Source organism: Perca fluviatilis, chromosome 18 (genome assembly GCF_010015445.1).
Source record: "Perca fluviatilis chromosome 18, GENO_Pfluv_1.0, whole genome shotgun sequence".
In the NCBI taxonomy this organism is placed as follows: Eukaryota; Metazoa; Chordata; class Actinopteri; order Perciformes; family Percidae; genus Perca; species Perca fluviatilis.
In genome coordinates, this window is record NC_053129.1 from 17,919,995 (window position 1) to 17,944,370 (window position 24,376).

A 24,376-nucleotide genomic window follows, 5' to 3' on the forward strand; every position below is an offset into this window, starting at 1 on the left:
TATTTATGTATTTACTATTTTTTAAATACATTTGATGTAAGCTATGGCACATTGTTCTCAGTTGTTCTCAACATGAGTTTAAAACATTGCTTCTGCTCTGATTTCCGTAATATTGACAGTTGTCAGCCGTTGTTTTTACATGCACACGACACCTCATTGTCATGTGCACCCCGATGTTTTGACCAAGTGACCATATCACTATACTGTAAGGTTTTGAAATATGTGTATTTAAATGATTAAATGCTCAGGACAGTACCTCACTGTGATAGGGCTAAGTTATATCTGATATATGTGTGTTATAAAATACGTTTCATAAACGCATTATCTGTCATATTTCGATACTGCGTTGTAACAAGTTGTGTGTGTACACAAGGTCTAGTCGGCGTCGCATTGAAGTGCGAGTTGCTTGTCCTGCTTGTTTATGTCATGTTTTGTTGGATGACTTTGATGTTATGATTTTGCTGCTCTCTATCCAGCCCGGAGGAAACAGAAGTGGTCTGTTGACCCCAGGAACAGCGCCTGGAGTAAGGATGACTCCAAATTCGGTCAGAAGATGCTGGAGCGAATGGGCTGGTCCAAGGGCAAGGTGAGCTGGATCTTCCTGGCTGGGTCAACAGTGTATGAATGAGTTGGTGAACATCTGTGTCAATGTTATGTCCTTTCTTTTCATGTCAAGGGCCTGGGCAGAAGTGAGCAAGGCTCCACTGACCATATCAAAGTAAAACTTAAAAACAACAACTATGGTCTTGGAACCAGTGCCAGCTATGAGGTGAGCACACACTTTGTAACTTAACACTAACATTCAACATCATTTTGTGTCTCTGTTTTTTTTTCAAATTTTTTTTTCACAATTTGTTAATTTTAAAGGGTAACTACTGTTTTTTTTTCCAACCAAGACCATATTTCCCTAATTTTTTGTGTGTAAGTGACTGATAGGAACAACAATCTTTGAAATTGGTCCAGTAATATGAACACTGTAACTGGTAGCCACAGAAAGGGCTGCAGTGTAACCCTGTGGGGCAAATGTGCATCGTCAATTTGGTCTAGAGCTTGGCAATATATCAATATTATATTGATATCGTGATATGAGGGTAGATATCGTCTTAGATTTTGGATATTTTAATATCGTAATATGACACAAGTATTGTCTTTTCCTGGTTTTAAAGGCTGCATTACAGCAAAGTGATGTACTTTTCTGAACTTACCAGACTGTTGTAACTGTTCTATTATTTGCCTTTACCCACTTAGTCATTATATCCACATTACAGATGATTATTTATCAAAAATCTCATTGTGTAAATATTATGTGAAAGCACCAAAAGTCAACATTACAATATCGTTGCTGTATCGATATCGAGGTATTTGGTCAAAAATATTGTGATATTTGATTTTCTCCATATCGCCCATAATTTGGTCCACTAAAAGTAGGGCTGGGACGATTCGTCGACGTAATCGATTACGTAAATGCGTTGACACAAATAATTTGCGTTTAGAAATCTAAAAATAACATGGCTTCCTCCAGCAACAGCGCAAGTATGGATTCCTTGCAAGTTCAACAACACGTTGAGAAAAGGGCTCGCACACGGTTCTTCTAAAGAGTATTTTACTCTTAATGCCAACAGTAACGTGGTAGTCTTTTAGACTTTGTAAAATGCATCCCTGAGTCAGGATAACAGCAGCAAAACACCGTAAGTTCTGCTCACCTTTTTGTCCCTTTCCCTCCCAAGTAGAGTTTAGATTCTCTGCCCGAACTTGACCCACGGGCCGGGTCGGGCCGATATTTCCCGCCACTATCCTCGGGCCGAGCCTGACACTTGATCAAGCATTTGTGTTTTTTTAATCATTACTTTATTAGCCTAATTGGGTGGGGAGAAAGCTATACCTCTCCAGCTTCTCTCGTAACTCTAGATATGTCCTGCACTGACTTGAGTGTGAGGTAAACTGTGCTAAATCGTGTCTCCGCCATCTGTAGCACGTAGTCTTCGATAATTGCACAACCAGGCCAGATTGTTTCAGATATCTCACGAGTCCTTTATAACATCAGTTATAATGGCCCACGTATTAAAAAAATTGTCGGGTTTAAATCGGGCTTGGGCTCATAATTCCAGTTAATGTATCGGGCCGGGCTTGGACACAATGTGCACGGGCTCGGGTAGGGTTGGGCTTGATTTTTTTTTTGGGCCTGATGTAAGCTTTACTCCCAAGCATGTGCGATTATCAACATAGTGACATGGAATGTGTTCCCAGTAGTAGCCAAACGGTATGTTAGTCCGTTGATTCTTTTTAATTCCCCGCTGTGATTTAACATTAAGCATCATCAAATGCTTCAGTCAGTCGGCAGTGTTATTTTTTTGGTTTACCACCATCATGAATGACCCAATCGATTACAGACTGTTATATTAGACACTCTTCAACTTATGTTGGATTTATTTGATACATCTGATTTCATGTTGCTAAAATTGCACTTTTTTACTGTAAGATTAAAGGGACGAGCTTGGATGTTAAACAAGAGCTTATTCATTATTTTACCTACTACTGTTAAAAAAAGCAAATACAGGCTACTCTTTGCAATTGTTCTGTTTACTTTAAGTTTTTATTTTTGTATTCCTCCTGAAAGTGATTTTATTTTGTTGTTGGATTGATAGCCTACATCGGACTTCAGGTTGCACTACAAATTCATTTTACTTGAACAGTGTAGTGTTAAACAATTTTAATAGAGATTTGAACCTTACTGAAATTTGTTTTGTGTAAATTGTTAATAATTGAGCAATGGGAAAATAATCGATAATTGAAAGATTAATCGTTAGACGAAAAATGTATTGTTATATTAGTCGACTAATTGAAAAAATAATCGCTAGATTAATCATTAAAAAGTAATCGTTTGGGACCGCCCTAACTAATAGTGCTTTTTGTGCCGCTGAAAGGCTCAGATTAAGTGTCTAAGTGATGGTATCTGACAACATTATGTAAAGGATCCCTACAGAGAGAGGCCTTTTTAAACCCTATTCAAGACCTTTCTGTTTAAAAAAAAAAAAAAAAAGAAACGAGGAAGAAAACAAAAAAAAAAAAAAAAACAACAAAAAAAAAAAAAAAAAAGAGGCAACATATTTTCACATGTAAATCGGTAAACTATGTGTTTATTTCAACCAAAACTAGAGTTGCGATTGTTGCAAAAGGGGAAAGACGACCCAAAACAGCTTTACATAGTTGTATTTTGTTTCTGTCGACTTTGAATGAAGTGTATTTTCGATGCTAAAATAACTGTTTATGGCTTTAGCGAATGTAATTTTGCGGATGTTTTTATGTTTAAAAAAAGGATCTTACCCTTTAACAGAAAGGTCGTCCTCCTCCTTAAAAATCCTTTCTATAATGTTGTCAGACACTTAGAATATTAATCTGAGCCTGTCAATGGCAAAACAAGCCCTTTTGTGAACGTAAATACAAGCTGCACAATTGCCCTATTAACTTACATTGCAGCTTGTTTTTGCCGCTGCCAACTGCAGCAATCTTGCTTAATACTGGACCAATGTCAAAGATTGTTGTTCCCATCGGTCACTTAGACACAAACACCTAGGAAGATTGTTTCCAGGTTGAAAAAAACAGTAGTTAGCCTTTAACACGTACAAAAAACAAATGAGTCTCTTTTTGAGTGATTTTTCCAAGAGAACCTAAATGTTATTAGAAGAAAAGATGTTATTAGATCATCATAATGATTACATCACTCACAAGGCTGTTTGTAGATGTAGGTTTCAATGCATGGGAGCAGTGTATTTTTATGTGCCTTGAGGGGGTTTATGTAAACTACTTTAATTTATCATTTATCTTTCTTGAGGAATATTAGTCTCTAAAATTACATTTATTTCAGTTTAAATTTAAATGACTACACAAATACTTAGTCTTACCCCTTAATACTGGAAAAAAAACAACATAATATCATTGCATTATACAGAGAAGTTTCTGCTATAAGACTACCTTCTTTCATATAAATGGGCTGTAAAAAATAAACACCTGTCCGTATTACATCCTCCAAAATGGTCATACAGTTAAAATAACACCTAAACCATTATAGCCTTCATGAAAGGAGGATTTATGGCAGGGCGGTTGTATTAGATTGCATTAGTTTTAGCTAGGTGTACCTAATAATAAACTGGCAACTGAGTATACAAATCCATAATTATCTCCTGTATTACTTTTGTAGTTAATTGACGGTTCTGTTGTGTTGACATCTGGTGTGTTCACAGGATAACTGGATTGCCCACCAAGATGATTTTAATGAGCTGCTTGCTCAACTGAACAACTGCCATGGTCAAAACAGCGGCACTGGTATGTACTGTTTGTAATTAGAGATGTTCCGATGCTGCCTAAAACACTGGTATCTGGAAGTACTGGAGTTTATGCACCGATCTGATACCACGTAATAAAGCCCCAAAGAAAATCTACGTTAAAGTAGTTTATGTTCTTTTCCGTTATAACTGACTGTCAAACTAGATAATAAAAGAAAGTTCTGTGGCATTCATTGTTTGTGTTTGTTCATGTTTTACAAAGAGTTTTTCCTGAGCCGACAGAGAACAAAGATAGAAATAATATCACATCCGTACAGGGATAGTGGTATACAGTTGTTAAAATATATGACACACTGGGATCGGTACTTGGTATCGGCCGATACGCAAGTTCAGGTATCAGAATCGATATCGGGAAGCAAAAAATGGTATTAGGCCATCTCTATTCATAATGTGCATATATTGCACGGTTTACTAACGGGTTGAGAATTTATTTGTTGTGGTCCAGTTCTGTGTACTGTTCAAACCAGTGTCCCTTGTTCTTCACCTACCAATTACATTAAAGAATTTTTTTTTAATTGATTTCAGTATGAAAACAAAAACAACGTCCTTAAAGGAATACGCCACCGTTTGTTGAAGTAGTGCTTATCACCGTCTACCCTGGCTGTAGATAGGTGGGCCAACGCATTTTTTTGTCTCAGTGCAAGTAATTCCTTTTTTTTTTTTGTCTTTTGTTGGCTCACTTTTACTCACAACATGCTAACCGGCAACATAGGATTCCATTCACTATGCTAAGCTAACTAGCGGCGGCGCTGCCAGTGTTGCACCGGACTAAAACAATGCATGCACAAAAAATGCGTTGGCCCACCTATCTACAGCTAGGGGAGACCGCGATAAGCCCTATTTCAACAAACGGTGGTATATCCCTTTAAAGTTTACTGCCCCTGCAACACCACAATGTAATCATGCACTTTGTTGGCTCTGGTTGTGTAAAAATGTGACTTTAAATAGTTGATTAGATCTGGCCAAAGGATATTGCCTATTTTATATGTATTTGTGATTACATTTCTATTTCTCTTCAACTAGTGGGTAGTAATATAGAAATGTATGTACTGACACTGACATGTGATACATACATATGATATGACTGACACTACATTATCTAAAGTTGATACATCAATGTATACTTAACTCCAGCAAGCATTGAGTGACCCATCACATGTAATATGCAATATATCTATACTCTTCTATACTTACTTTCAGTAGTAACCTTCTCAACACTGTGGCTCTGTATTAAACTACACAACTACACCAAATTACAGTGCAGTTATTTCCGGTTGGTTGGTCCATCTATTGGACAGTAGAGGGTGCTGCACTGCAACATTTAGAAGAGAAAACGGTCACTGTCATACAATAAACATCTTTATCACTGTTCTGGGAAACCAAGCATATATAGAATACTGTTTTGTTCGAGTTGGTAAAGATGTGCAATAATGCTGAACATGAATCGGTAATTACACGTGGCCATATTTTATTTTTTATTTTTTTGTAATTATCTATAGAACCTCCACCACCAGAGGAGCCGAAAGGATTCAGCTTGGAAGAGAAGTCCAAGACCTCCAAAAAGAGGGTCCATTACATGAAGTTCACTAAGGGTGAGTTGATCTTTACAGCAGGAGATCAGAGGGGATAAACCTAGCTCAGGACAAATATGCACGCAGGGTTTTCCTTTTCTCATTCTCAAGTCATTACATTGATTAACTTTAGTATCATGTAACAAACTCTGAATTACATGTTCAGCGTGTAGACAAAATTTCACATTTCAACCCCCCCCACAGCAACAACTTAAAGCAACACCAAAGATTCTTTTGTACCTTTTTAAAATAATGTTTCCAAAATCATTTCGGTGGTTCATCAACTCGTAACAGGGTGAACGGCACTTCTGCATTCGCTTTGCGGCCCTCTATCTGCTACAACCAGACTTTACTGTAAGGTCACACTATTGATATCTTCCTTTGTATTTTGGTAGTATGTGTGCGTGGATGTCATATGTCTGTGTGCCTATGTGTGTGTATGTTGTGTATAAGCTATTGGACACCTTAATTTCCTTCGGGATAAATAAAGTATCTCTATCTAAAACGAGTGCAAGTTTGCCAGATCGGGTAGCCGATCTGTAGTTTGAATGAGAATGGTAATGGACAATTCCGCTTCCAACCTGTAGGGCGACCGAAGAGGAAAAGTGCTTTGGTGTTGCTTTAAGTGCGTGCCTCTACTTTTTTAGTTTTCTACCTTTCATACAATCAACCCAGACAGACAAAAAGCCTCCTTAACCCCTCGTTGAGCCTTGTGCACTTGGCTCAGACCACAGATGCTGATCAGAGCTCTGTCAGCCCGTGCTGGGTCACTTGGCCCGGTCAGTTCTCGGGGAGGTTATTAATAACTCTTCTTTCTACTTTCATTACTCCTTTACACGTCAGGAAGTCAAGATTTGCTGGTCAAGGCCAGTACACTGAAAGGCACGAGGAGGAATTTGGTGTTCAGGACCACTGGAAACCAAAATGAATAACCAGTAGCCCATATTTTACTGCTGAACTGCTTTACTTGAGCATGGGGCATAGTTGAGCGATATACAATTTCTTAAGATTAAGAAAATTGTCAGTTTTCATTAATAATTAGTGCTTTGTGTTATATTTGCAAACTTGCAATATGTAGTAATATTAGTTAATGTGAGTTCTTTTTATTACAGTAATTCCGAATGCAAGAATAGAGGTGCAAGCTCATCAAATATTGTGTTAAAGTAATTCCTATATAATGGTTTTTGTTATTGAGTTCAGATGTACTTCATCAGGTCAACATACATGGGAAAACAAAATATCTCAACTTTTGCCTCACCTGGAAGAGCCTTTAATATTTTACGTCATTCAATAGCAACTTCCTGTTTCCTGTTTGGGGCATCTGGCATGTCCATTTACTGGCCCCCCAAAACACCTCCCAGAGGCGTTAGATGACCCTGCCAGATAAAACCTGGCCTCAGTCTCTTCCCCAGACCCTCTCACCCTGTTTTTGTGATCTTAATTTTGCAGAAGCCAGAAAAAGTAAAAAAAAATAAATAAAAAATTAAGACATGAAGCAGGAACATTAGGGGTGCGATGATTATCCTCCAGATGCTCTCCTTTCTGCCCTCACTCTCTATACATACTTTATTGAAGTCATACAACTTGGTGTAACAGCAAATTTGTGCAAAAGTTGAGACTTTTCTGACTCGTGAGGAGGAATGTTGCCTCAGTTGATGTCCCATATTGGGGGTCTGCATACGTTTGCTGCTTTGATTATGAATGCATCCCTTATGAATGCATCCCTGCCCCCTCTAACTATTACTAGTTTATAGTTTCTTAATGACAGATTAGCATAATGAGAATGTAAGATGCATTATTAGCATTTTGCACTGAAATCTTTTTAGTAACATTTCATCAATATCTCTAGTACTGTGAATCCCACCAAACTGTGAGCCTATTGAAATGCTACACTATTTGGACCTCTGTATTCTTACAGCTATATTCCCCTCCAAAAAAATAAAAAAATTGACCCCATTTAAAAGTGAAAACAATACCTTGCTCAGGTGTTGTTTATCAGTGGAAATTACTGTTGACTCTGAACTTGGGACTCTTTTCAGAAACAACCCAACTTGTCGTCATCTAATAAAGTCTGATCCCGTATGACTTTAAGTTCTAATCCATTTGAGAAAATCCTTTCCATTATCACCACCAAATGTTTATAAATGTCATGGGGAAGCTAAAGAGCAGGTAGCACCTGACACTGCTACTGTTTGTTACATTAAGACATTTGACACCCATTCTCTTTCACTATCTTTATTTTCTCAGGCTGTCAGAAAACAGCAGGAGGCAGTTTAGGGCAAAGTGTGTTTACACTGGAATTCAATCTTGAGCCAGTTTGTGGCTCTGTAGGTAGTAGACCCGTTTTTGGCAACTTAACACCACTTATACTCAAAAGAGGCGGCAACCGTTGTCGTGCAACAGACGGGACGCTGACGCTACTTGTTTGTCCATAAACGATTCATAACTTGATTGGAAACTTGAGAGTTGAGTGCCCCTCCTGCCTTAAGTGGTCTGACAGGCATAAACTATCATAAACTGTGCGTTGACTGTTAAACTGTCATTTTTAAAATGGATGTCTATATGCAGGAAATATGTATGGTCCTTTCGCCATGATATTAGACAGCTACAATCTTGTTTTATTAATGAATTTTTACTTTTTCTAATCATCTCCTTCTGTTGGCATTGCCTTGTGGTCTGGATTGGCATGGGCAACCAAATGGTTACCTGGCAACATATAACCAGCCTCGCCTGTTTGCATGCTTCCACTGACTGCTTCGATGCCAGCTCCCCTCCCTGCGAAGCTGTTGCCAAGTTAAGGCTTAGTAATAGATTTAGTGTTGCTAAGCATGTTACATGAGAGGTTGAAATGTCAGATACTACTTATAGTTCTGGATGTGCAGAGATCAGGCAAAGGTCAACCATTGAATTTACCATTTTTTTAAAACCTGATTTCATATCCAGTCATAACAAAATATAAGATACATAATTAGCTTAGTCTATAATTTGTTAATTCCATGCATTCCTGCTTAAGTACTAGTCTTGTCTAGTAATTTATTATTAATTAATTTGTATATTTGATATAATATCTGTAAAATCATTGATGCAAAAAATGCTGTGGCTACATAAGCATCTAAGAACCTCCCAAACATCTCCCTCTCTGTCTCAGCGCAGGCCTCCTCCTTACTCTCTCCTACTTTTTTATTGATATCCTGTTCAGGCTGGTTCCCTCACTGCCAGCGCTGAGGATTGATGTCCTTTGTTTGTGGGGAAAGGCACCAAAATCTCCACTGATGAGGTCTGTGGCCCACAGCATAAACTGGTAACCCAGTTTTAATTGCTACCTCCATCTAGCCCCTGTCACGGCAGCAAGGGTGGTTGATGCAGAATTTAACTACAGCTCTCCATCCGTTGCTCTGTGCGGTTGGCTTTAACGTAGTCTTCGGGCTTTTAACAAAACAAATATTTGCATTTCAGACCGTATGGGTCTGAAAGGTTTGAGGAAAAAATGACAGACCGTATGAACTATAGCATATCATCAGGCTAAAGAGCTCAGGGCCACAGGTAGTAAGTTGTGTTATTTGTTTCCTTAGAAACATCACATGTACCTCCAGTACATGACTGGACGCCATCAATCAATTTTATTTTTTAAGTTTGTGGATTTCTCTGTAGAGCCTCAGTGATCTGTTGGTCTGGTTTGACTAGTTATCTGTACTGACAGTTGTTGCCATTTCAACCGTGTCCTTGGAAACCAGCATGTATTCACTAACACTTTCCAATGCACCACAGCAGTGCACATGCTTCATCCTGCGTAATGGCATTTAGCCACCTTTCAATGTTTTAACTCCTTTTTTATCAGAACATTGTTATTTGCACTTTCACCTAAAAGCCTGAGAATTTTGACAGGTACTTCCTCATCCAAACAGCGAAAGGTCAGATTGGGCATAATTTTACATTTGACCTGAGTTCACCAGATGACAAACAGCACAGGCACACCCCTCCCCTCCTCCCATTTATTTTAGTTTTCAACATACTTTCTTGGTTTTACTTCTTAGACCTGCATATGCAGTGACTTTCAAAGCTAAGAGTAGGGGAGATAGAGGTTTAAAAGCAATAAATAACCAAATGTTATCGGAGCCCCGCTGAAGGAAGAGGATGCAGCTGTACGAACAGGACCTGGTCTTGAGACAGACGACTGTGTGCTCCAGGAGTCTTTGAGGCCCGACTTGAAAATGGGAATCCGGAGGTGTGGCGTGGCAGACCTTGTCGTCTATTTATTTTTCTTTACCGTTTTATCCCTGGAGCAAAAAGCAAACAACGCAAATCTCCCCTTTCTTTGCTCAAAAGACCACCTCTCCCTACCTTTTTAGCCCCAACACACACACACAGATTTAGATGTCTGCATTTCTAAATAAATAATTTTGCAAATGTAAAAACTCACTAGTTTATGCCGTTAATACTTTGCCTTGTGAATTGGTGATTGTGTCATTTTATCTTGTTTTAATTAGTCTTGTTTTATATATGCCAAACATTTCTATAGTTTTAATGATTTTTGAATTGCAATTGCTGTATGATTTTGAAATATTTTGTTCCCCCTTTTTAGGAAAGGACCTGTCCTCCCGCAGTGAAACAGACCTTAACTGTATCTTTGGGAAAAGAGGAAGATCTGCCAATGACAAAGAGCAGGTAAGAGGCATCAAATTTACTTACATTATCCACACTGAGAAAATACTGTCTGGCCTTATAATTTAGGCAGATATTTCCTCTTTTGACATGATTACATTTTCTTTTTTTTTTTAAAGATTTTTTTTGTTTGGCCTTTATTTAATACGACAGCTTAAGACTTGAAAGGGGAGAGAGAGGGGGAATGACATGCAGCAAAGGGCCGTGGGTGGGAATTGAACCTACAACCGCTGCGATAAGGACTGAGTTGCTGTACATGGGGGCACACACTCAACCAAGTGAACTAACCAGGTGCCCCAACATAATTTAATTTATCCTGAAAACAAAGGTGCGTACAACCATTTTAAAAATCCAAACAAAAGCCTGTCGATCACTTTACAACTTCGGAATTAATGTTTGGTTTGGCTTGCTTTCATTCTGTCATAAAACGACCTAGATATAAAACGTCCAAATATTCACCAAAAAAAACATGTATCCAAAATGAAACATGGACCCACAGAAACACAAAACAAACTATAAACAGCATAAACAAGTGCAAGTAGTGCATATAATTGAAGCATGACACATAAAATAAAAGTGAAAATAGCTTATTTCCATAGTTCCAAAGTGTGTTCAAGTGATCGACTTTCATCGTCTTTCACAGGCAGTTTATGATCAGATGCACTTGTCTCTAGGACTTTCTTGTGTAGTAATTATATCCAAAGTAGGAAATACGGTATGACTAATGCCTGTAATATATGATTATTCATTAGATCCAGTAAGTCTCTTAAGTGCACAATATCCAGGTTCAAAAGATCGGTAGAGAATACTCCTAATCCAAACTGTAAATTACTATTTTTGCAGTGAATCTAGTTTTCTAAACCAAGGCCTGTGATCTCTGTTAACCCAGTCAATGTCAAGTATGCACTGGGGGAGGAGATGGCATACCTCTGGCCAGGTGGCTCGAGCTTATCCGCCTCTGTCTTGGTAATTAAGGGTGACCACTGGTGCTGATGCCTCCATCAGTCGCTGCAGTATCATGTGATCCTTGTGCTTCTACAGCGCCAAGTTCCTGAGCAGCCTGTGGCCCTAGATTACCAATGTCACATCGTGCAGCTTTAACACTGCCAACAGGCCACTGATGCCGGCAAGAGCACCTAAATCCAGTTAAAGGATTTGCACTCTTACCCCCTACTCCTCTCTCTGCACTTCCCCTCTTCTCTACTTCTGTCTTGGAGCGCTCACATCAGGTAGTTATAATGCCAGGGGGCATTATTAAAGGCAAATCAAAATTGGGGTGATGTGTGCAGAAATCTGAAATAATGACGCTTGCAAAAAAGTTTTTTTTTTTGCTTCTGGCATTGGTGTTAGGTCACATCAAACGTCACTTTACCATTTGGTGTTATGCTGGCTCTCGTGCTTTTTGAAATGTAGCTTTCAGGCTTAGACAGGTGCAAATTGCATTTCAGTCCTAGTAAGTTCCTTTGGCTTATTTATCTAAAACAAAACCTTAAATACATTTTCAGATATTACATGTTTTGGATACTAACAAATGGGACTTTTTTCTGACTTTCCATTAACATAAACTGTGATTGTCATTGTAAAAACATGAGTAGTGATACAGGCAGACCCAGAACTTTCAAGTCTTTTGTTATAAATTAATAAATCTTCATTCAATAAACTGGTACTTTTCGTTCTGCTGACTCCATACAGAGCCAAAAGGACAATGACAAATGTAGCTTTTGGACTCAGACAGAGAAAAGCCTCTTGTTGGCTTCCACCTGTTTATCTCAAGCATTTGGCTTGAAGAAATTGGCATCTTAAAATCCATAAATTGCACGAGAAAAACCTTTTCTATTCCCCCGCAGGTGTCGAGCCATAACATCACAATGGCTACTGCTCCCTGGCTGATTAACATTGGAAATGCAAGCAATACACACCATCATTTTCTCCCTAATCGTTTGGTTATGGGTTGTTATTTTTCAGCCAGGAGGGACACCATTGACCATATCGAAAACACTGAACACAATTACAATGGCATCCCATGAGGCCTTGTGTTGAAGCCCAGCAACATCTGAGGTTACTGGGAAGAGGTAAAGAGGGTGATGTACCAATCAAGCTCTAGGCATTGTGCAGAATCTCCTGTGAGTGTGTCAGTGACACTGCAAGTGACCCTCAGCGCACCCTGATCTGTGCTTACAGTAGTCCACCATCACTATTACAGCACAAATTATGCTCTACTGTGTACATGCATAGAATAATCTCAGTACCCTAAAGGGTTATACTCCTAACTAGTGACTATTTGAACATTAGGGGCTTTGGTTTAATGGTGAGGCCAGGGGACCCAACCAAATCTGGATAGGCTAATCCAGAACTGCCCTCCTTCCCACTCATGAATCTTCCAGTACCTCACCCACCACCTACTGCTGTCTCTCCAGCCTCCCTTCCACCAGTCCCCCACTGCTGGGGTTTTCCTTCCTCTGCAGTGATGTGCTTCCTGCTCGCCTCTTATCGCTGCTCACAACGCTCCCTGAAACGCAGACAGGCACACACACACACACACACACACACACACACACACACACACACACACACACACACACACACACACACACACACACTCAAGCTGTCCCTGTTTGTCAAAGGCAGGACTAGATGTGTTTAAAAAGACCAAATGAGCACATTGCACAGATTAACTCCCTTCATAATAATTGGTTGTGTTCAATTAGCCATCTGTGTTCAGTTTCATGTGTCTTTTTAAATTATGTGTTTGTTTAATCATTCTGGCCTGACAGTGGAGTTGTTTTTTGGTTTAAAATCACCCTCTTTTCTTTTCCTTTTTTTTTTTTTTTTTTACTTTCAAATTTGTAAAATGTTTTCATGATTTATTTTGTATAAAAATATATTTGGGTGTTAAAACTAAAATGTAGAAAGAGAGCTTTTGATGTTTTTCAAACAAACCACAGATGCACTTGGATGCACAAGGGGAAAAAAATGTCTAAGACCACAGTACAGTAGGTGTGTGACAACAAAACAAGCCCATGTCCCATAAGTCCCATAATGCCATAAGTCCCTCAAAAGGGACTTATGGCATTTATTGAGAACATTTTTAGGATGTCATCATTAGATATCTGATAAGATAGAATAATTGAGCAAGCGTATCACTGTCAACTTTAGATAATTGACACTTTTTAATCATCAATGATAGACAAATTTCAGACTTTATTTAAAATGTATTGAGGTTCAATATCCAACCCTACTTAAAAATGGAAGAGTAGGTACTGAAGTAGTAAAAGCATACCAAACGTACACTTAGTGTCCACTTTAGTAGGTACTCCTGTACAATCTAATGCAATCCAAAACAACTGTTCTGCCATAAAGTTTACTTTTATGATGCCTATCTATCATGTTCAGTTTTTTCTTGAAACTTGTCATAGACGTGTTAAGTACGACACGACCGCTATGACCTTAGTGATAAACATAATTGAAATTACACGTTTTCGAACAAATTAGTTTTTAAATGCAAACCATGATCTACAGGATAAATGGATGACCACCATTTCACCCACAACCTCAGTCCACCTTACTGCGTAGCCACCTGCAAATGTATGTTTAAAACCCTTATTTACACTCCCTGACCAGTGAGGGTTTATCAAGTTGTTGTGGAGCACCTGTCCATCTACGTGGCTCTCGGTTATCCATCACCCATCCCACGCTTTCAAGCCCCCTCCATCTCCTGCTTCCTCTTGCGCCCCTCAACACAATTACTCACAGTATGACAAACGACAGGCTCTCTCTGCCGAGATATCAAAAAGCCCCGGCCACTTCTAAATGAAGGCACTTTGGCAGCCCTGTGCTCCCTGTGCTTATCGGCGGGCGAGCAGTGCCCCTGGCCGTCCTGCGTCCCCATCTCCTTCCTTCTCCTTCTCCACCACTGTGCCCTTCTCAGGGGGTTTAGTTAGGGGAGCCACATGGAGGGCCAGCCCGGCTTGATTTATCTCCCTTGCCCCTCTGCCCGGCCACTCAGGCAGGCCGAAAGAGCCGACGAGGCTCCAACGGGCCTCAGCTCGAAAGCCCGGCATTAGCTGAAATAAACCATTCTGCCGCCCAGTGAAAAATGTCCTCTGATTGGCTAATTAATCAGTCAAAGGGGAGCGACGCGGCTTGTGACTTGAGGGACCCAAGCGGGCGACCGCAAAGGGCCTGCTGATAAATAGACTCCTCGCCGATTCATACATCAACAAAAGTTAGTCATTTTTTAAAGCTGCCAGCTCAGATGAAAGGTGGAAACAAGCCATAGTTTTTATTTTTCCACCTACATTTGCTTCTGTGTTTCTTTTAGGGAGTGGGGGTGTTTAAAAAAAAAAAGAAGACAAAATTCAGTTTTTCTTTTTTTTTTTTTTTTTCCTTTTACTGCTATTTAAAAAAAACTATTTCTAATAAAGTATATTTACTATAAAATGGCCATGCCTTAGGTACAGACATTATAATAAATGTTAAAGAAAATGTTAGATTTCAGTATTTCAGTTTTTTGATTTAATCTACCAGATATTGATTTTGTTATTTTATAATCAGCAAAATTTTATTTTAAGCTTACTAATTCAGCCTCTTAATCCGTACAGTAAAACAATTACATTCATATCTATAAATAATTAAGTTTTACAGTCGACAGATACGATATTAGAAGCATCGAAATTGTTACAACATCAACCCGTTTGTTAGTTCTGTACTCCCTAAAAATGTCAGGGAAGAATAATGGTTGAGTATAATTTGGTACAAGGCTTGTTTTGACGTCTGAACCCTCCAGTCAGAAAGTCGGTATGGCTCACCCCGCTCTCGGGTCAGCATGACCCCTGCGGCCTCTCCCACTCCCACTACTGCTCAGGCACAAAGGGCCGAGGATCAGGCCTCATCGGGTGGCACCTGTTGCACGTTTTGCCTGCCCACGCGTCTTCCACATGAAAGATCGCACGTCAGCGGGTGCTCCCCTGATACCACCGTCTTAAGGAATATGGGGCAGGGGCGCCGCGGGTTGGGGGCTCGAGCGTTTGGCAGATGCGTCTGCAAGGCGCCAGGGAGTCGATGGGCGGAGTCGGCAGTGAAACTTTGCTGACAGCGCAGAGCCAAAATGTCTTTTCAGTAAAGAAATGGTCTTCAACTCTAGAAAGTGTTTCACAGGTTGCTGCTGAAGTCTGTGAACAGTGAAGTGAGGTAGCGATGAATTATTTTGAAAGTTTAAAATTATTAGTAACCGGGCTGGTTTGTCGTAGATGAGGCAATGGTTCCATTAACATATCTTTAGTTGCTATGATCATTTGATTAAAAAATCTGTTTTATTACATCTTGACTTCATGCGAGTAAGCAGTCTGTTTTTTTTTTATTTTTTATCTTCCATTACTGTTAATTTAAGTATCTGTTTCATCATTGGGGCGTAAACTAGTAAAGGCTGGCATAGATGGCTTTACATATGGCAAGTACTGTATGTATTTGAGTATGTTTGTATCAAGCAGTTTTATTATTAACTTATTAACCTATTCTTCACAGGGTTAAGTGTCTGACCTGTTGGTTTACACTTACAGGAGTATTCTTTACTTACTGCTGACAGTGTGAATAGGAATACGGCACTAAAGCAGAGATTTTCTTTTTTGCTCAGTTGTCCCATCAACCTCAGCATTGATCTGTTAAAAGGGGATGCCGGTGTAAACGTGCGTTGTCGCAGTTTGAATGGGCCAGTGCACTCATGCAGGGAGCTAAGCTTATTGTGAAGCCGAAGAGCTCTAATGCGTTCTCAGATAACATCTAATTGCCTCAAGCAAAAGCTCTCCCTTTCTTGAGCATGTTTGTTGACGGGCCCGTTTGCTTCTACCGCTGAAAATATCGAGACCCGCCAAGCGACCCCCCCCCCCCTCCCAGCCCCTGATGCGACACACACACACACACACACACACACACACACACACACACACACACACACACTTACCACCTACCTCCCTGGCAGTTCTGTGGACTGCTCCCTCCTGGCCATGCCAGCTCGCTGACACTTACAGATTAGCACAGAGAAAAAAGAAAAAGAGGGTGTCCGTCTCTTAGTTACGGGCCTAAGCTAGAATACATGGGGCCGGGGTAATTACCGCCTGGTGAAGCTAACCGCCCAAAGATTTCCAGCCCTCTCGGCTGTTTACAGCAGCCGACTACCGTTTAATCACTGACTCTTAAATCTAATAAATCACAGCTGGGGAAAAAATAATCACTATCTTCCCTCTCTGGGGTTGGGGTGAGGGGACCCTATGCTCTTGAGGGGGGCATTGTCGGCAAGCGTTTGCGATGTTGAACAAGCACAGGGCAGTCATGCTGCATGCATAATGTTGTCTTCATTTGTTACTTATGATAAACGTTCTCGCACTGGGCACAAAGTGCAATTTTTCAAATCCCATTTTTTTTGTTTTGTCTTAACTACACACAAAAAGTGTGCCTTTAGCAAAAGTATTGCTTTATGGAAGCTTCCATGTGTGGCGTTTAATGTACTTACAGTACACAATTTTATAGTTTTGAACTGTTACCTTGTGTAAATATAATTTCTGCAGAAAAGGAGAAACATTTTACAATCACATTGGAGGCAGTGACATTACTTAAAAAATTGATGTTCAACCGAAGGGTTTGCTTATTTACCAGGGAATAAGGTATCCACCTGTTTTTCTGTCCACCCACATCATGCTCATGAAGGATGGCCTGCTCGACTTGTGTGCTCATCAGGGAGAGACAGCTGGCTAATCAGGGCCTGATCCATAGACCTTGAGTATCGCCAAATTTATTATTGTGGCAGGACAATGAGGGCACACTCATGCAATTACAGACCCAACCAGTATTGGCTAGAAATTATTGGAAAAACAGCAAATAATGCAAACAGGCAGTTTTAAGAAAATAAATGGGCAACTGCAGCTTTGCCAAATGCTAATTAACATTTGAGCCAGAAGGTGACTTTATACTCTTTTGAAAAGCTGATCAGTAAGACATAGTTGTTTTCATAACTTTTAATAAATACAATGGAACTACCACCAGTCACCATTTTTCATAATTTTTTAGAGGGTCTAAAGGGCTGGTTGTTCGAGGAAATGCTGGCCTGGTTACAGTTTGTTTTGGAGCTACCATGAAATGCCCAATTAAAAAAAAAAAAGGTCAACGAGAAGTATCACCTTCTTTTAGTGGGTGGGGTATTAGCCAGGTTTTAATATGAAATGTTAACAAATTAATTATTTGACTTCTTTTCCCTTCAAGGGTTAACAAAACATGTTTTACGTGTAAGTTGTCTTATGCATAAAAACATTACATGTCATTTAGCTGACGCTTTTATCCAAAGCGACTTCCAATTAATTGCTTTCAACCTTGAAGGTGCAAACTACAGACAAGTAGTAAGTGCAAGTACATTAGCTTTAAATAAGCAAAACTACAAAGAGCCATATGAAAGTGCAGCTTTATATATATATATATATATATATATATATATATATATATATATATATATATATATATAATCTCCGAGGTGCAGTCGGAAGAGATGTGTTTTTAGCCTTCGGCGGAAGATGTGTATGCTTTTGGCCGTCCTGATGTCAATGGGGAGCTCATTCCACCATTTAGGAGCCAGGACAGCAAACAGTTAGGATTTCGTCGAATGATTAGTAGGGTTTGACCATGTCCTGGATGTAAGCTGGGGCTCATCCGTTCGTGGCCCTGTTTGCAAGTACTAGTGTCTTGAAGCGGATGCGGGAAGCAGTTGGTAGCCAGTGAAGAGAGCGGAGGAGCGGTGTAGTGTGAGAGAATTTGGGGAGGTTGAAGAGAAGTCGAGTTTCTGCCTTCTGAATGAGCTGCAGGGGCCGGATGGCACATGCAGGCAGGCCAGCCAGGAGGGAGTTGCAGTAGTCTAGATGTGAGATGACTAGAGCCCTAACCAGAACCTGAGCCGCCTTCTGCGTTAGAAGGGGACGTATCCTTCTGATGTTATGCAGCATGTATCTACACGATCGGGTAGTTGCAGCAATGTTGATAGTGAAGAAGAGTTGGTCGTCAAGTGTCACAACCAGGTTTCTAGCGGTCTGGGTGGGGATTAGCACAATGTTGTCAGTTGTTATAGTAAGGTCCTGGGTAGGAGAGCCCTCCTCTGGAAGGAAAAGGAGCTCAGTCTTGTCAAGGTTGAGGTAGGTCAAAACCTACTGCAACAACATTCACTGGTTTGAATTGTTTCATCATGGAAACAGAGGTGCCAAATGACCTTTGTGGTCATGATAACAATTGGAAGGAATGTGATTGTTAAATTGGTAATACCTATAGGGCTGCTCGATTATGGAAAAAATAATAATCACGATTATTTTGGTCAATATTGAAATCACGATTATTTAACACAATTACTCATTAACATTTGGATATAATGGATAGTGTCCAGGGTATAATCTGTTAGTGTCCTTTATCTCACAGAAAGAGTCTTTGGATCAGAATAACATCTGTTTTACTACTGTTACAGATATCACACATAACGTTACACAGCTAATGAACAGTTCCACAGACATAACACAGTGTGCATCTCACATCACATGTTCACTCACAATGACCACTACTACTGTCATTACTTAACATTGTGCCAAAATATCAACAATAATGTCGCCGTCAGTGGGCTTATTTGCTAGCTAACCTTAGGAAAAATCCAGCACATAGACGGTACCTTAGAGTAACGTTACGTGAAACAGGTGATTTAACGTCCTTGCTCATTTACATACAGTTTAACAACAAAACTAAATGCTGAGGGAACATGACTGTTTTTTCATGTTGTTTTTGAGCAGTATGCCTATGCACCCCCACTAAGCTGGAACAAGTTTTAAACAGTAAGTGAATACAGCGTGTCGGGGGAATACAACGTCTATAGACAGTATACTACAGCGGGGGGGGGGGGGGTCAAAGGCAGAGGGACCGCAGGGTTAGCTAACGTTAGCTGTTCCCAGACAACTGAGTTGGTTTTGCCTTTTTTTGCTCACCAAACGCTGCTGCCATCTTTACTCGAGCGGAGTTTTTAAATTCCAGCGGATGATATGCACACGACTTGCCTCCCTGACTGGCTTCGGGAGGGGCGGATGTGCGCGTGCAGATGTGCGCATGCACGTGTCATTCAGAACACAAGACAAAATAAGAGTGTTCTTGCAAAACAGAACATGGAAAAATAATCGTTTTTTCGCGATTTATACTATTTTGGTGATCGTTGGGCGCCGAAATTGAAATCGAAATTCAATTAATTGCACAGCCCTAATACCTAGAGCTGCAACTAACCATGTAGTCCATAAAAGTCATGACAAATGCTCATCATGACTAAGATGGATGTCTTCAGATTCCCCATTTTGTCTTAACAGTTAGAAAACGCAGATACATAATGTGATTTGAAATATAGAAAAGAATTAACCCTTTGAAAAGCTGTAACCAGCAAATGTTTAATGTTGAGCCGATATAACGTCCACTCGTTAGCATTAAGTATAGGGCAAATGAAAATACGAGGCAGCCACCATGAAATCCACCCTAACTGCAAGGGTCACTAAGTTGTTATATTTTGCTATATTTCAGGGACATGTTGCAGGTTAAACTCCTGTCCAAACAATCCTGCCACAAGGGCTCCATACCACTGCTTATCTCTACAGATAATATATGAAACTATAGAAACACTATAGGAATCTACTCAATGGCGATGTTTTCTAAATGCAGAGCAGTTAAGCTGTCCCAAAATCCGAATTGTTTACTGATTTACTACTTAGGACTACTTTCCTGTAGTCTAGTACTTAATTGTGCCCTATGCAAGGTTATTATAGTTTAGCATTTTTCATTAGTTTTCTTTTTTGACTTTTTGTTTTCAAATTCAGTTTAGTTTTAATTTAGTTTTAGTTTTTTTGGGGGGTTATTTGTCGGGGGCAAGATTCAAAAAGGTCAGAAAAAAGTGTTGTGTAACTCAACAAAAACATCATACAATTTTAGACATATGTATTCAACAATAACACCAGTACATAAAATGTATATATGATGATGAGCACAAATATGTAAACAGTCTACACAAGATGCCGCAGTAAGTGCAAAATGTGTTAGTAACTGTGCCAGGAAAAAACCTAAATAGCCAACAGACTAAAGAAGACATACATCAACGGGTGTTTTGAACTTTGGTTCGAGTAAAGTGGCGAACGTTTTGAAGTCAATCGACTCACATTGTTGTGTAGACATCCCAGTATCAATCCACATATTAACCCACGCTCCCCCTCTTGTGTTCCTGCATATTTACTAACCAGCAGCTATCGGGTCGCTGGTGAAAGCCCTCCTGTAGTGTTCTCTGTCCTGCCTTTGTCGTCGTCATGCTGCCTGGCCCTGTATCCATACACCCATGCCCTGTACCGTGGTTATTTTCTGTTTCAGGGGAAGGGGGCTTTGCGTTCTCCTTTACCTTGTTAAGGTAATCTATGTTAGCCTCCTTGTGTGTGCTTCTCAAATGTACTTTCAAATTTGTGGGATTTTTCCCTGTAATAAATTGTCCACCTATTTTACCACCTTCCACTGCAAGACACTTGCTTTTATCTGACACAGTCATAATCAAATAGGACTCTGCCGCATTCTTCCGACTTTAGGTACTGCCATGATGCCATGCGAGGGGCATGGACTATGTTGTGTTTAATTCAACATGGAATGTCGGAATTTCTGGGTTCTCAGTCGGAAACTATGTACGTCTACGGCATAGACTGAATAAAAAAGGTCTATGGTCGGAAATGTCAACTCTGAAAGATATAACGTTGTTTGCTCTGTGAAAGACATCAACAAAAAGAAAACGTAAAACTATTGACTGCCTGACCGTTGACAGAAAACCCCGCGATATGATCAGTCGTGGTCCCCGAGGTCCAAAAACTGCCACAGAACAGATCAAAAGACGAGAGGAGACGGAGAGGTTAATTACATCTCTATAACAGCAGGCGGCGCTAATCTGTAATGTTGCCCAAGAAATGAAAACCGGCATCTGATTGGACGAACGCGTCACATGGGGGGTTTTTTTCACCGGAAATTCAAAGCCTGACTGTCATGGCGGCCGTTCAGAATACGATCTCATATTGTACTAAAATAGTTCACTGAAACATGTTTCTGAAAACATTTTAAGCGAGAAATAGGCCGTGCAGTTGCTGAATCTGTCTTCATTTCAGCTCAACAAAGGTCAGTTTAAAAGATTTTCGTCAGATTTTGAGAGACTCTAGTCACCTCATTCTGCTCCCCATTTCCGGGTGAGTCCCGACTGCCCTGCCGCCGACCAAACATGTCAGGTCGGCCAAAATGAACGCCGACAGCCCCTCAGAAGGACGACGGCACGGGACACACCGAACAGATTTGAGTCACTGACCTCGCCAGACTGTCCCACGGCCGATAATCGGTCTTGTGTGTCAGCGCCCTTACTTATCGTTCTTTTGTAATGCCTCGTTTTATTTTTATTTCAGTTAACGACAATGATTTTTCCCACCTAGTTTTCGTTAACTATTATTACCTTGGCCCTATGTAGCTCAACAGTGTATGGGAAGATTAATAGAATATTGCTCTGTATTAGCAAAGTCTGTTAAAAAACATTAGGACATGCCTAAAATTATTGATAATGGTTTCTCTGCTGATCCTGTTGGGTCAAAAAAGTTTCACATGCACTCTAGTGAATCTTTTCCACCATCCCTCTGCTGGCTTGATTGACTCTCCTCCTGAATATGTTGGCCTCAGTATCTTGGCACCTTGGCACATGTCTTACCATTGGCTTTCCATGGGTTACATTAGCAGGGAGAGATAGAACTGGAGTGTCTTGAAGGAGGCGGCCTGTTGAATGTCTTCCCACCCTCTCCTTTTCTCTGGGACCCTCTGCGGGGCCCTCCCTGTGTTCCCTGCCCAGCCCCAGCCCCCGCCTGGGGAGAGCGCGTAGCAGGAAGGGCCCGATAGCCAGCCAGGCCGCTCCTCTGCCGAAGGAGCCTTATCTCAGAACTGCACACAGTGCACTGAGCGCATCCTTTTCCTGGGGTTCTGGGCGAGGGTCGAGGAGGAGGAGGAGGAGAGAGGAGGAGGAGGGAGGAGGAGGAGGAGGAGGAGGAGGAGGAGGAGGAGGAGGAGGAGGAGGACACGACACGACACGGCTAGATATAGGTGTGTTCTCCAACCCCACTGTGTTGTATCCTGGGACTGCCTTTTTCAATCATTCTTCTCTAGTTCCAGCAATTATGTTAACTGATTTTATAAATTATAAACTGGTTGTGTCCCTTCTTGAGCTGGAGCTGTTGGTTTCATGCAAATTCCTTTTGTACATTGTAGGACAAAAATTCAAAATTTGGTTGAGCGTTTAAATAGCAAAACGCGTTGTTAAATTTTATTTTTCTCTTTAAGGATTGGCATTACACGAAGAAAAAAGCTAAATCACTATGGCATTATTATCTTATGGCATGAGAAAGTTTTACGTGCCTTCATTATGCAAATGTATATTGACATTTTAGTATTTTGCTGCAAGGGCTTCACCTAATAGTTCAATGAGTAAAAGTAGTGACTGACAAACTAAGGTCTGCAGTCCATTCTTTTTTTAATTTTAAAACTAAATGTAGCTACCACTGACTACAACGTAAGACTTTCTGTAGTAATTTGACTGTCCATTATTCATCCATTCAAACCCATTTTTTTTAATTATTATGTAATAAGCATTTTCAAATTCTTAAAGAAGAAAATGTCATTGGTCTTGAGGAAAAGTGTACATTTTTGTTATTAATACTGCACACAAAAAAAATAATTTTTGTAATGACAGGTTTAGAAAGGAAATTAGGAATCTTAAAGTTGTGATACTGCAGTGCTTACATTTTGGTATTATAAATTTGACTGGCCTTGTGTGATTGCTATTTTGTGTCGTTAAAATATTTTATGATAAAGCTTGTACATGTATTCTGGTTTGAGGGTTTGTTTCATGCTGTACACTATATACTATGGCATTAATAGAAATTGTGACTGATAATATCCAGAGAAAATACACATTCCTGGAAATAGGGAAAGAAGATCTCAAACGTTACTGCCGAGTCGTTTCTTAGTAACATGTTGCCCTCAACACTCGGCAACAAAAATCTCCAGGGCTGCCAGTAATGCTGACTGGATCTGGTTTATATCCATACTGTACACATATGTGTCCTGTCGGATCAGGGTCTAATGGAGATCCCCAGGCAGTGAGGACGAACCACGGACCAAGTTCCAGCCACTTCCCTGATGAAGGAGATGTTTCTCTCTCATCACTCTCCTCTCTTTTTTCCCCTCGCTCATTCTCCCATTCCCTCTCTTGAGAGTAATTTCACAGGCAGTTCTAAAGTGGCCCCCAGCCATCTTCCCAAATCCCAGTTACATGTTGTTTGGCGCTGTCAGCTCTAAGCCCCATCTCCTCTCTCCCAAGCAGAGAGGATGCCATTGTGCAGTAACAGGGAGTATAGATTTTCTCTTGGAAGTTGGAAAGTTTTGTTTAATGGCACCTCACCTGAAATTGTTAGAAGTTGGGGTTCTTGCTGCTCGAGGTCTGAGGTGACGGAAAACTTTGTAGTCCGTTTAAACACATGCCTTGTCATATAGCCTCAATCATGTGCTTCATGACTTTGTGAAGCTTCTGAATCCATCCTTTTTAGATGGAGTACAGTCAACAGAATATGCAGTAACTCATGTTATGTTAAATAATGATTGTACACGTATGTCATTTATACAATTTAGAACCTTAAAAAAAGTATTGAACCCGGGGTAATTTACGGAGCAATCATTTGTTATATTAAT

General features: G+C 40.2%; 1 protein-coding gene across 3 annotated transcripts in view; it reads left to right on the forward strand.

The window, feature by feature from the left end:
- pinx1 (PIN2 (TERF1) interacting telomerase inhibitor 1) overlaps positions 1-24,376 on the forward strand; it is a 29,868-nt gene that overhangs the window by 417 nt on the left and 5,075 nt on the right. For 2 of the 3 annotated variants that reach the window (XM_039782197.1, XM_039782198.1), the window contains exons 2-6: positions 477-586; positions 677-769; positions 4,242-4,323; positions 5,843-5,935; positions 10,497-10,579. In XM_039782197.1, coding sequence (XP_039638131.1) covers positions 477-586; positions 677-769; positions 4,242-4,323; positions 5,843-5,935; positions 10,497-10,579 — 461 coding nt within the window. Of the gene's footprint in view, positions 1-57; positions 206-476; positions 587-676; positions 770-4,241; positions 4,324-5,842; positions 5,936-10,496; positions 10,580-24,376 lie in introns of those variants that run through there. The other variant, XM_039782196.1, reaches the window with a different exon arrangement.